This window comes from Panthera onca, chromosome X (assembly GCF_046562875.1).
Source record: "Panthera onca isolate mPanOnc1 chromosome X, mPanOnc1 haplotype 2, whole genome shotgun sequence".
Lineage (NCBI taxonomy): Eukaryota > Metazoa > Chordata > Mammalia > Carnivora > Felidae > Panthera > Panthera onca.
The window spans coordinates 35,110,861-35,123,756 of NC_138357.1; the positions used below are offsets into that span (position 1 = coordinate 35,110,861).

Below are 12,896 nucleotides of genomic sequence, written 5' to 3' on the forward strand. Positions count from 1 at the left end.
GTGGTGTTTGTTAATATCGTTTTGTTGTTTGCACTTCTTTTTTAAAAAATGCTTTTTTAATGTTCATTTTTGAGAGAGAGACAGAGTGGGAGCAGAGGAAGGGCAGAGAGACAGAAGGAGACACAGAATCTGAAGCAGGTTCCGGGCTCTGAGCCCGACAGGGGGCTCAAAACCCACAAACTGCGAGATGGTGACCTGAGCCAAAGTCAGGCGCTTAACCGACTGAGCCACCCAGGCGCCCCTGTTGTTTACGCCGCTTAATTGTCTTTCCTCTGGTTTTGTCGTCTTTGGGTACATGCAGAATTAATCAGAAGAGTGATGTTTTCTGGTTCTGTTTGTCTTTTTGAACTTATTTTTATAGGACATGATTTAATTGTCAAACGACATGAAGCGTCGTTTCATGTCTTCCTATCTTCCCCTTCAAAAGGCGCGGGGGGGGGGGAAAAAGACACGTGGCAAGCTAGCCAACATTTAATAAATTTAATAAATTAATAGGAAGTATCACAAAAACTTGGAATGGATAACATACAGGAGCCACGAGTAAGACAACACTTGGCAACCACTCACAAAAAGTACCATTTGACAAAGGAGGAGATTTACAGGAAATAATATAAGGCAGTCTGTTGCACGTGTCTTAAACAGATATACATATAGAATATAGTACATCAAAATGATTTGTTTGACAGCAAATTCACCACGTTTACATTTATCACATGGAGTGTTGGTTTTTTTTTTTTAAAACATTTACAAAAGTTTGTAGATTTAACACTGAACTGTAAGATTTATATCCAAATGAGCATATTTGTTTCATACCAAACTGCACAGAACTTACGAATAGCACACGATTTGAGAATAATGACTGTGTTGGGTACTATGAAGTACTACTACTCGATGACATAAGGATTACTAACAAATGTGCTATCAGCTATTATCTTTCAACTTATTGCTAGTGCTTTTGAAAATCTGTGGTTCGTATTTTTTTTTTCCTTTGTAAAACATGTGCTACGAGCTTGCCCTGCTAGTTAAGAAATCAGATGTTTCCAATTTTCTCCAGTAGTCACAATACTTCAGATCTGAATGCGCAGTCGTGTTAAGGACTGCTGAAGGATTTTCTCCAGTCCTGTTAAGATCGCCTACTCTGTCCCGCCTCAACACAAATCGATGGATTCATGCAACATACGCAGCATACATGAGGGACACCATGCATGCTGGGTGTCTTCAGACATTTTCGTGTCAGTAAGAATTAGATCGTCTCGTTCAGTGTCTTATAATTGTTTTAACATGCGGTTCGACAGAGCTAGAACAGGCAGGTAGACTTGACTTTCATGTCAGATTTGGGCATGCTCAAGCGATTGACGGATATTCGGCAGTGTTGCTCATCGAGTAGAGACTGTATGAGTTTCCTCGAATACAGCAGCTCGCCCACTGCCCCGGTGGCAGACGGTTGGATTTATCTATGCTGTGTGTTGAGAACATCGACCAGGGGTTTTTGAAATTCGGATTTTGCCTCCACCAACCGGGAAGCGCACGCTAAGGCGCGTAAGTAACTGTCAGGCGTCAGAGACGGCATCATGCATTCTTCGGGAAATTGATCCACGGTTGTGTGAAATGGACACACATGGAAAGATAGCCACTGGAAACGCTTGTATGCTCAGAACACAGCATAGACTTAATGGTCTGACTTTAGCAGTGCTTGAAAACCTCTCACGGTTAGCAAACAAGTCAAATGGCGCCGAATTCTTAGAGCAGCAGGCCCACGAATGGAAACGATGGCCGACGCCTATTGTGACACAGCGCTATATTTTAACAAAGATTTAAACCTCTGCTACACAACCGCAGGACAATGAAGAGCTTTCCACTTTCGCAAATTAGCTGCAGCCTCTTCCTGCACGAGAGCCTGGAAGGATCTGAAAATGAGATACGTTTTGTTTAAAATCCGAATGGAAACTCTGTATTTCTGTTTTTCCCAGAGCTCAGTACAAGCTTGTTTTTTAATTACTTTTTTTTTTTTTTTTTTCCACATTCTAAGGGCCTAATTCTGTAGTCCTTAATCAAGTAAAACTTCCAAGGTTTTGGTCACCTATGCTCTTCCTGCGCAAGTTTTACTCAAAAATGGACTGCTAAATTGGGTCCTATAGACAGAGGTACCATAATTATGAAAATACTTTAATAAGGCTCAAAATGCAAATTTCACTTTGTGTGTAGCACACGAATTTCCAGGATTCGGAGATCAAAACCCAATCGATGTTGAATCCTGGATTGGGAAATAACTCTGGGATCTCATTCCCCAGTTTCATCACAGAATTAGGTATTTACTAAGGACCAGAATGAAGACGCTAATTCCAGTTTGCTTGGCATTGTAATCAGAATTTGAACATTGTCCTTGAGAAGTGAAAAGCTATTGGTGTATATATCTCGTATCAGCCTTCCACTTCCGTAGTCCTGGTCATCCAGCTGCTATGTTAAAAGACCACTATGGGGACGGACATTGCAGTAAAATACCAACACGACATTCTGACAATGTCAAATTTTGCCCCTGTATGTGACAACGAGGCTAAGTTCTACCTTTGACGTCGCGAATAGGTGTGATAAGGTCATCAGAAGGCAGAACCTATCTTACTACGTTGATGTGTGTAGATGAGCAGAGCAAGAGTTTAAAGCGTATATTTACTGTTAACCCGGGAAAAGAGTCCAGCGAATTGTCAATTTTGGTGTGCCTGAAGTGTAACCACTGTCCCCGGTACATCATTCTGGTCTCACGCAAACGCCACCTGAGATGAACATCGACATTTCCTTATGCACAAAAGTAAGTGGGCGAGAGAGAGACAGAGAGAGGGGGGCGGGGGAAGGAGGGAAGGAAAGAGGGAGGGAAAGAAGAAACATCAACGTTTTACGCATCGAATAATCAAAATAAGTTATTCTCCATCTGTTATAAGCAGTAAATATAGAACCCTAAATCTCACTATTGTATGCATGATTGTAAAGTTGCAAAGCTATATACAAAAACGCTTTTTTTTTTTTTTTAAATCGGACGACGATATTTACATTAGGTATGACCGACAGAAGAATTAGAGAACCTTTTCCTACGTTGGCAGCTTTCCCGCAGGAAAGGCCTCTGCCGCTTCCGCACTGCTAATCACACACTGCTGATCCTTTCACTAATCACATTGGAGGAGTTAACCGGCAGCTCCAAGTTCTCTACCTGCATCTCTATACCGGGCTCCCGATCATCCGCTTTCTTAACCACCGGTTCGTTGGTGTGCCGGTAAATGTTAACGTTAAGCTCCCTCCCAGACAAAGCAGTGGCCGCGACCCTCGGGATCTGTCTGACCGGAGGCTTCTTCTCTGCCTTATAATTGCAGCGCAAATAGTTAGAGAAAGCCCTTCGGTAAATTTTGTTGAAAAGCGTGTACACCAGAGGATTAATGCCCGAACACACATAGCCAATCCAGACAAACACATTCAGAAGCTTCTCCATGAGCTTCTGATTACAGGCCTTCCCACACAGAACCGACAGAATATTGGTGATGAAGAACGGGCACCACATGACCAGAAACACAAAGAAAACAATGCCAAGGACTTTCGACGCTTTCCGTTCGTTGTTGATGGCTTGCATGGTGCCCCGGGGACGGCGCTCTTTCTTCTTCCTGCGGCGCGGGTTCGGGTCCTGGTTGGGGTTGGGAGCGCTCTCTTCCTCGGGGGGGTTCCTCTTGCAGCACTTGAGACAGTCCAGGCTTATTCCGGGCGGTTCCTCGACGTGGCCGTGCAGTAACATCAGGGCTTGGCGGCGGAGGACGTGGATCGTCAGGCAATACGTAATCACCATGATCGTCAACGGGATGAAGAAGGCGACGAAGGACCCGATAAGGACGAAGTTTGGGTCGTTCAGCACGCAGGTCGTGTTGTTGACGAACACTTTCTCTTCGTCTCTCAGTCCGATCACTGGGATAGGAACTGATACCCCTGGAGGAACAGAAGAAGAAGGGAAGGTCTTGTTACAGGGCACTGAAGAGCTGCGCGGGTTTGTACAGCCGCAGACATCCATCCAATCGCACTTTGCCGGAGAAAATTCCGAGCTGATTCTTTGTTGAAAGCTATTCATGGCCTGAGTTGATAGGCACGTGAAAGAGAAGCAGGCGGGCCTCAGGAAATGGCAGCTTCTCTCCTGTGGGGAATGCCTTCCCCCCACATTTCTGTGCGGGAGGCAAGGAATTACCATTGTTGCTTGTGTGTAAGAGTGCATCGTGTCTGCTTCCTTTCATTTCCAGCTCCCAGAACTGCGCTGGCGCACAGAGGGCACTCAACAATCGTTGAGTGGATGGATGCGTTACTTCTATACTCAATGTCATTGATAAATTCAGAGGTTCGTGTTGTTGGCATGTCATCTTCCGCATGCAATAAAAATGATGGGCATACCGCCTACGACACTCATCACAGCCTATCAGGGTTGGCCGGGCTGAGTTTGAGATGAGCTCTTTTTAGAAATGTTTACTTAGTTAGTTTTGAGAGAGAAAGCAGGGGAGGGGCCGAGGCAGAAAGACAGAGAGAATCTCAAGCAGGCTCCGTGCTGCCAGCGCAGAGCCCGATGAGGGGCTTGAACCCACCAACGGTGAGACCATGGCTTGAGCCAAAATGGAGAGTTGGATGCTTAACCGACGGAGCCAGCGAGGCCCCCCACTGTGTTTGAGATGAATTTTTAGCTCACTGCCACCTTTCCTGAGGAAAGAGGGTAAGAAGAGGAGATTTTAGGTGTGAGTCCTGTGGAGCCAGAGCCTGGGGAGCTCTGGTTCATAGAGATGCAGAGAACAGGATAGCACTCAGCGGTGCTGCCGGGACGAGATCGGACCGCTATGCACGAATGATCTATATGCAGAAACTGAGAGGGCTCTCTTTTCAGCAAGAGTTTCTGTGAGTCGCTGGGCATAAGCAGCATCATTTCAAGGGCCAGAGGCAGAGTAAAATGCAGAATTGGGAGAGACGCAGTAGTCTCATTTCTGTCTAGAATTTCGAGCATTTTTTCTTGTTTGTTTGTTTTTTAAGAATACTGAGAGGTAGCCCTTGTAGGTAAGCAGCTCCATGAATAAACAGGCTCAGGGGTAGGAAACATCAACAAGGAGGTGGGAGTGGAAGGGGATCTTGTGCCTCCGTCTAAGGGAAAAGCTTGGAAATTTTCAGAAATCTCTCTGGTAGATCTTGAAGAGATCCTGCATCGATAAGTAGGGATAACTTGCACATGAAGTTCAAGGGTTTTTTTTTTTTTTTTTTAATATTTATTTATTTCTGAGAAAGAGAGAGAGAGAGAGAGAGAGAGAGCAAGCAGGGTAGGGGCACAGGGAGAGGGAGACACAGAATCCAAAGCAGGCTCCAGGCTCTGAGCTGTCAGCACAGAGCCCGATGCGGGGCTTGAACTCACGGACTGTGACATCATGACCTGAGCCTAAGTCGGAGGCTTAATCGACTGAGCCACCCAGGTGCCCCTGAAGTTCAAGTTTTAATGTTAATTTATTCTCTCTCGTGTCCCCCCAGGACATTGAAGCCTGGGAAAAGTCAGATTGCACTTTTAGGAACCTATCTGAGATTATTATTAGGCATCCCGGGCTGGTAGATATTCACATTATGAGCTGTGAGGGGAGACAGAAGTGCACTCCCGGAGATTGTTGCTGGCTTTACGGAACACATACAGAACTGTGACCGATCTGAAAACCGAAAATCCCTTGGTACAAGCTGTCCTAACAGCCTGCATCGGGTGGAGACTTTTGGCTGGATGACCAAAAGTGAAAAATGGTCAGCGGCTCTATGCTAGAGCCCCCCGAGGACGTTGACTGGTGTTCACTCTCTGGGAAGACACGAAGAAGAGAGAGCACTTGGAAAGTGATCTGTCTGCCCTCTTCCTGAGATGCGGAATTTCTGAAATGACCGGCCTTTTGTTTCCCCAGAGAAAGAGACCAAGTGATGGTGTGAGAAGCAGTAATAGATGTGACGAGGCTCTTTGTCACCAAGTTTGATGAAATGCATGGAGGAATTTCAACAGGCATTTGGGACTACAGACTCCACGAGAGAACCACACGGGTTACGTTTCTGGAGTTACGGAAAGGCAGGTACGCAGGTTGCCAGCTCTTAACGTTGGAACCTTTATTCGGACACTCATAACTAAGAAGGGAGTCTTTAGAAAGAGGGTAGATCAAGTGTGCCCGAAGGAAGTCAGTAGTGGCTTATCTTCGATGAAATGTTTTAGCGAAGGGTTAGGTCGCAGGAAGTTTTCTGGAGTTAGAGAAGTGAATAGGGAAGTAAGAAAAAAAAGGGAAAGACTTCTTCAAAACATAATTTACAAGAGAAAAAACTAGAGGTTGAACCTGCAGATTAAGACAGTCTTAGAATACCTATCAAGCAATTACGATATGTGGCCCTTCTTGGAAGCTCGATGCCAACAAACTTTGAAAAGCGTTCATGGCCCAGCTGGAAATTTTGAACCATGACTGGCCTTTCCATGATATGAAATCATTACTGTTCATTAATCTTTCAGAGAGATGTTGGTACGGTGGCTATGTCAAAAAAAAAGTTCTTGTATTTTTAGACATGCATACTGAAATATTTATGAAGTATTGGGATGTCTGGAGTTTATTTCAAAATAATATGGAAGGGAAATGGAGACAGGAGTGAAACCAGACAGTCCATAAATTGATAAATTTGGGAGCTGGATGATGAACACATGAGTCTTTCTTATATAATTCTACCTACTTTTGCAATCTTGAAAGCCTCCATGACAAAAGTTTAGTAATATTTTAAAAGTTAAGAAGAGAAAAAGAAGACATAAAGGCCCTTTCTGAAGCAGGCAGTGAAATCGCCATTAGATCCCAGATCATAAAGTTCTCCAAGACTTACTGGCCACCGCTAGGCTTGGAAGTGATTACTTCTAGAGCAAAAGACTCGAGGTCCCGAGTACAAACACTCACCACTTTGATATAACTGTAGGAAAGAAGGCCCTTTTCTGACCAAGTGCTGGGAGGGGAAAACTCATATTTTCTTAGGATCCTATAGCAAGACCAGAGGGGGTTTGGGGAACTGCTCCCCTTCCAACCTCTCCCCTCTCGCACCCCTTTCCCCCAGCATCTTGGGAACTAGAGCTTGAGGCTAGAGACTTGATCTAGGGAATTCACATTCACTCTGGAGGAATCCTGATAAGGGCTGAGAAACCTACACTCAGGAAACAAATGCTGGAGTGGTGATTCAACTCCCTACAGGAAAGGCTGCACAATCTTCTAGGGACACGTGAAGTCTCTGGGGGAGGGCCTTACACACTGACCATGGGATCAGAGCCCAGCTCTGCAGCGGGATTAGTGTGTTTGTTAAAAGATTTATTCACTTTCACAAGGGACTCTGGGCTCTCAAAATAGGCCTGTGTCAAAGGATAGCAAAAGACGGATTCCAGATGAGCTGAAGCTGTGATTGGATATGTAAGTCCAGTTTTTTCCGTGGCGTCTATTTGTGTAATGTCATGTACATGGAGTAAAGAATGATTCTAAAGCTGCCTTTTCTCGAGTCTGTCTTATGTTCCAGGCACTGAGCCATGCAGATCACTGATATTATACATGTAAACTGTATTATCTCAATTTGGTGAAAGACTCTGTAATACAGATATTTTTTTGGTAAAGTAGCTTAACCGCTTTACCAAATTTATGCCATTATTAATTTTCTTTTTCTTTCTTTCTTTTTTTAAAGCAACCATGAATGCAGTCAACAAAACAAGAAGAAACTCAAGGTTTTTTTGATGATATCTGGAAATCATAAATAATAGCAACAAACGAAGCAGCATTAATAACAATACATATTGCACAGATTATCTTATTCCATACTTAAAAAAAAAACCTAAAGATACGTGTCAGCAGTTCTCAAAGTGTGGTTCAAGGACCTTGGGGGCCTCTGAGATTCTTTGAGAGGGTTTGCTAGGTTTCCTTTTTCCAGCTCTTTGTCTTTAAAACTGCGTTTTCTTCATAAACTTTAATCCAAGCAAAGCATCACAAGTTGAATGCAGCTACGTGTATGAGAATTCAACTGTCTTTCCATAAAACTAAACACGGGAGAGATGTTCAAAACTGCAAAACATAGTTTTCATCAAAATGTTACTTAACGTTAACATTACCAGGGTTCATTCTTGTTATTTAAAGGGAAATCGTTCATAAATAGTTTAAACATCTCTCAGGTTTAATTGCAAATACAGCAAGTATCAGTAGATATAATCCACATAAACAAAAGCTTTTTGGGATCTTCAATTATTCTAAAGAGTACAAAGTGGTCCTGATACCACTGAGTTGGAGAACTGCTGTTCTGTGTTAATAGCTGAAGTTACTTAAACCCTGGAGAGTTAAGTTCAGCAAATGTGTAAAGTCTTTCTCATACTTTAAATTTGTCCATCAGTAGAAATTCAGGGGATAGTATAATGTCAGGTAAATATAAACAATATCGATAATAGCAATGAACTTCATGCACTATCTTATTCATTCTTGCAAAAATTCTGAAAGGCACATGTTATTTGGTGAAGTTAACTTCAGAAAAATTAAGTGATTTTAGTAAGTATAATTGGAGCAGTCTCTGATATTTTTATTTCTAAAACCTTTCAGTTGGCCAAGGAGAGAGACTGCTTCCGATTTGTCACACACCAAGTCAAGTATTTTATGAGTATTGTATACTTTCATGTGTTACCTTACTCTGTGCAGGCAAAAACATAGAAAGAAGGAATTATTAACGAGAGGCAAGGAATCTTTCTGAAATTAACTTCAATGAATCTTTATCAATCTTCTTTAGAATTCTAGAAACAACAAAGATAAATTATCACGCATGTTCTGCTGAAAATGTCAAGTACTACTCCAACCAATCAGCTGGCAAATATTTTGCATGCATTATCTCATTTAGCTCTCAAGACACTCTGAAAAAATGATTATTATTTATTAAGCTTACTGAATCTCAGAGAGACAAGAATACTTTCCGTAAACATATAGGGTCTTAGCACTTTAAAAACTTTGAATTCGGAAACAGTTATAGTTCAAGTCTTTATTAAAAATATCATTACTGCTACTAACTACTCTTATCATTTACTGAGTACTCACTGACTCTCGTGTTTTAGCTGCATCACATACTTTTCATGCATTATCTCATTCCAACCTCATAAAAGCCATAAAATAACTTGGTAAGATCATTTAATTCAAATAAGGCAAGTAAATTCAGAAAATGTGTAAACATGTTCACACTGTTTTGCAAAGCCTCGAATTCAAGCAACACAGATCAATTCTCTTCGAACTATCAGGTAATAATACCATATGCCAATGATTCTTAGATGCACAATTTCTTTCAGATTTTAATGTGTTTGAAAGCATGATGCGTCTTACAACTGATAGTCTCTTACAATTACCGTCAGCGGGTCAGTCATCGCTATGTAGTCGTCAATGCAAGTACGTTCACATGTGTGAATCTGGTCTGAAAAACTTCTTTTAATCTCTTCTGGTAAGATCAAAATTATCAGGAGCACAATTTGCAAAATGGGTATCAGCAGCATGGTGGTAATTTAGTGTGACTGAAGAATTATGTCAAAGCAGGCAAAGGGATGGAATGTTCTGAAGAAGGTATCAGCAGAGTCAAATGCCCCAGAGAAGTCTAGAACTTAAAACATTGCCTCTGTCTTTGAAAATGATTGTCAAACCTAAAAAGAGGGGCTCCCGAGTGGCTCAGTCCATGAAGCATTCGATTCTTGATTTCGGCTCAGGTGACGATCTCACAGTTCATGAGATCAAGCCCTGTGTCCCTGCGTCTGGCTCTGCACTGACAGCATGGAGCCTGCTTGGTAATCTCTTTCTCTGTCCCTCCCCTGCTCCCTTGCTCTCTCTCAAAATAGACATACATTTAAAAACAAAAACATGGGAATGCAAGCTGGTGCAGCCACTCTGGAAAACTGTATGGAGATTCCTCAAAAAACTAAAAGTAGAACTACCCAACGACTACTAATTGCACTACTAGGCATTTATCCAAGGGATTCAGGTGTGCTGTTTCAAAGGGACACATGCACCCCCATGTTTATAGCAGCACTATCGACAACTGCCAAAGTATGGAAAGAGCCCAAATGCCCATCAATGGATGAATGGATAAAGAAGAGGTGGTGTATATATACAACAGAGTATTACTCGGCAATCAAAAAAAATGAAATCTTGCCATTTGCAACTACGTGGATGGAACTGGAGGGTATTATGCTAAGTGAAATTAGTCAGAGAAAGACAAAAATCATATGACTTCACTCATATGAGGACTTTAAGAGACAAAACAAATGAACATAAAGAAGGGAAACAAAAATAATATAAAAACAGGCAGGGGGACAAAACAGAAGAGATTCTTAAATATGGAGAACATAGGGTTACCGGAAGGGTTGTGGGTGGGGGGGATGAGCTAAATGGGTAAGGGGCATTGAGGAATCTGCTCCTGAAATCACTGTTGCACTATATGCTAACTAACTTGGATGTAAATTGAAAAAAAATGAATTAAAGAAAAAAAAAAAGAAAATGAGGAGGTCCCTGATGATTATAGAGACAACAATTATAGTGGAATAGTGAAAACAGATAAATAATGAATGGTGATACAAAAGAGGGGAGAGAGTTTATAGAATGAATTTCCTGGAACAAATTAGCCAACACCAAAATGAAAACATTCTTATAAACTGGAGGGCTATGGTCAGTAATTCAACTTCTTATTAAACTCAAAGGCAATCTCAGAGGCATCTATTTTCATGAGCTGTTCTTCATGGAAAGGAATTTTTTCGAGGACACTTGGGAGGATCACACAACGTCATGCTGACATGAGTGGTCCCTTGCCTTGTGGAGTAATGAGTCTCGTGCACATGGGAGTTGATAGCGTGCTGTGGTACGTACATCACTATGAGGTCCGTGCAGTGAGAATGGTAAGAAATTCAGAGTCAGGTTCGGAGTCGATGTTGAACTTCAAGGGTTTTTTAGCTTTGAGAAGAGTAGGGACAGGGGCACGTGTGAATAAAGGTTAAGGATCGCAAAAGTAGGGGCAAGGAGAACGGGAATGACTTTGAGGGAAGTTGAACTAAAGGAGGAAGACTGTAGCAGGAAAGCAAGAGAAGACAGGCCAGGAGCCTGAGGAACGAGAGGAATGTTCAGGGCTTGTGAGATACGCGTGGATGAGAACTTGTGGAGAGGTGGGTGGGGAAGGTCTTAGGATTTAACCGCAACATGGCTGAGGGCATGAGGAAGTGAAATCGAAGATAACACTGAAATAGGACCGCATTACTACCAAGAGATAGCAGAATGTGCCATCGCAAAATATGCCTCTTTGGCGTATGGATCATTTCGAGTTGATTATTTTGAGACGTCACAAACACAGAAGAAGCTCTGAAAAAGTAGAAGTTATCCGTGCTCATGGATTGGAAGAATAAATATTGTCAAAATGTCAATACTACCTAAAGCTATCTACACATTCAATGCAATCCCAATCAAAATTGCACCAGCATTCTTCTCGAAACTAGAACAAGCAATCCTAAAATTCATATGGAACCACAAAAGGCTCCGAATAGCCAAAGTCATTTTGAAGAAGAAGACCAAAGCAGGAGGCATCACAATCCCAGACTTTAGCCTCTACTACAAAGCTGTCATCATCAAGACAGCATGGTATTGGCACAAGAACAGACACATAGACCAATGGAATAGAATAGAAACCCCAGAACTAGACCCACAAACGTATGGCCAACTCATCTTTGACAAAGCAGGAAAGAACATCCAATGGAAAAAAGACAGTCTCTTTAACAAATGGTGCTGGGAGAACTGGACAGCAACATGCAGAAGGTTGAAACTAGACCACTTTCTCACACCATTCACAAAAATAAACTCAAAATGGATAAAGGCCGTGAATGTGAGACAGGAAACCATCAAAACCCTAGCGGGGAAAGCAGGAAAAGATCTCTCTGACCTCAGCCGTAGCAATCTCTTACTTGACACATCCCCAAAGGCAAGGGAATTAAAAGCAAAAGTGAACTACTTGGACCTTATGAAGATAAAAAGCTTCTGCGCAGCAAAGGAAACAACCAACAAAACTAAAAGGCAACCAACGGAATGGGAAAAGATATTTGCAAATGACATATCGGACAAAGGGCTAGTATCCAAAATCTGTAACGAGCTCACCAAACTCCACACCCCAAAAACAAATAACCCAGTGAAGAAATGGGCAGAAAACATGAATAGATACTTCTCTAAAGAAGACATCTGGATGGCCAACAGGCACATGAAAAGATGCTTGACGTCGCTGCTCATCAGGGAAATACAAATCAAAACCACACTCAGATATCACCTCACGCCGGTCAGAGTGGCCAAAATGAACAAATCAGGAGACTATAGATGCTGGCGAGGATGTGGAGAAACGGGAACCCTCTTGCACTGTTGGTGGGAATGCAAATTGGTGCAGCCGCTCTGGAAAGCAGTGTGGAGGTTCCTCAGAAAATTAAAAATAGACCTACCCTATAACCCAGCAATAGCACTGCTGGGAATTTACCCAAGGGATACAGGAGTACTGATGCATGGGGGCACTTGTACCCCAATGTTTATAGCAGCACTCTCAACAATAGCCAAATTATGGAAAGAGCCTAAATGTCCATCAACTGATGAATGGATAAAGAAATTGTGGTTTATGTACACAATGGAGTACTACATGGCAATGAGAAAGAACGAAACATGGCCCTTTGTAGCAACATGGATGGAACTGGAGAGTGTGATGCTAAGTGAAATAAGCCATACAGTGAAAGACAGATACCATATGGTTTCACTCTTATGTGGGTCCTGAGAAACTTAACAGAAGTCCATGGGGGAGGGGAAGGAAAAAAAAAAAGGAGGTTAGAGTGG

General features: G+C 42.4%; 1 protein-coding gene across 1 annotated transcript in view; it reads right to left on the bottom strand.

Annotated features, from left to right (window-relative positions):
• Positions 1–1,206: 1,206 nt before the first annotated feature.
• The window catches only part of HTR2C (5-hydroxytryptamine receptor 2C), a 272,146-nt gene continuing 260,456 nt past the window's right edge, over positions 1,207–12,896 (bottom strand). Inside the window, exon 5 of the mRNA XM_081794046.1 lies at positions 1,207–3,963. Coding sequence (XP_081650172.1) covers positions 3,137–3,963 — 827 coding nt within the window. The 3' untranslated portion in view covers positions 1,207–3,136. The remainder of the gene's footprint in view (positions 3,964–12,896) is intronic.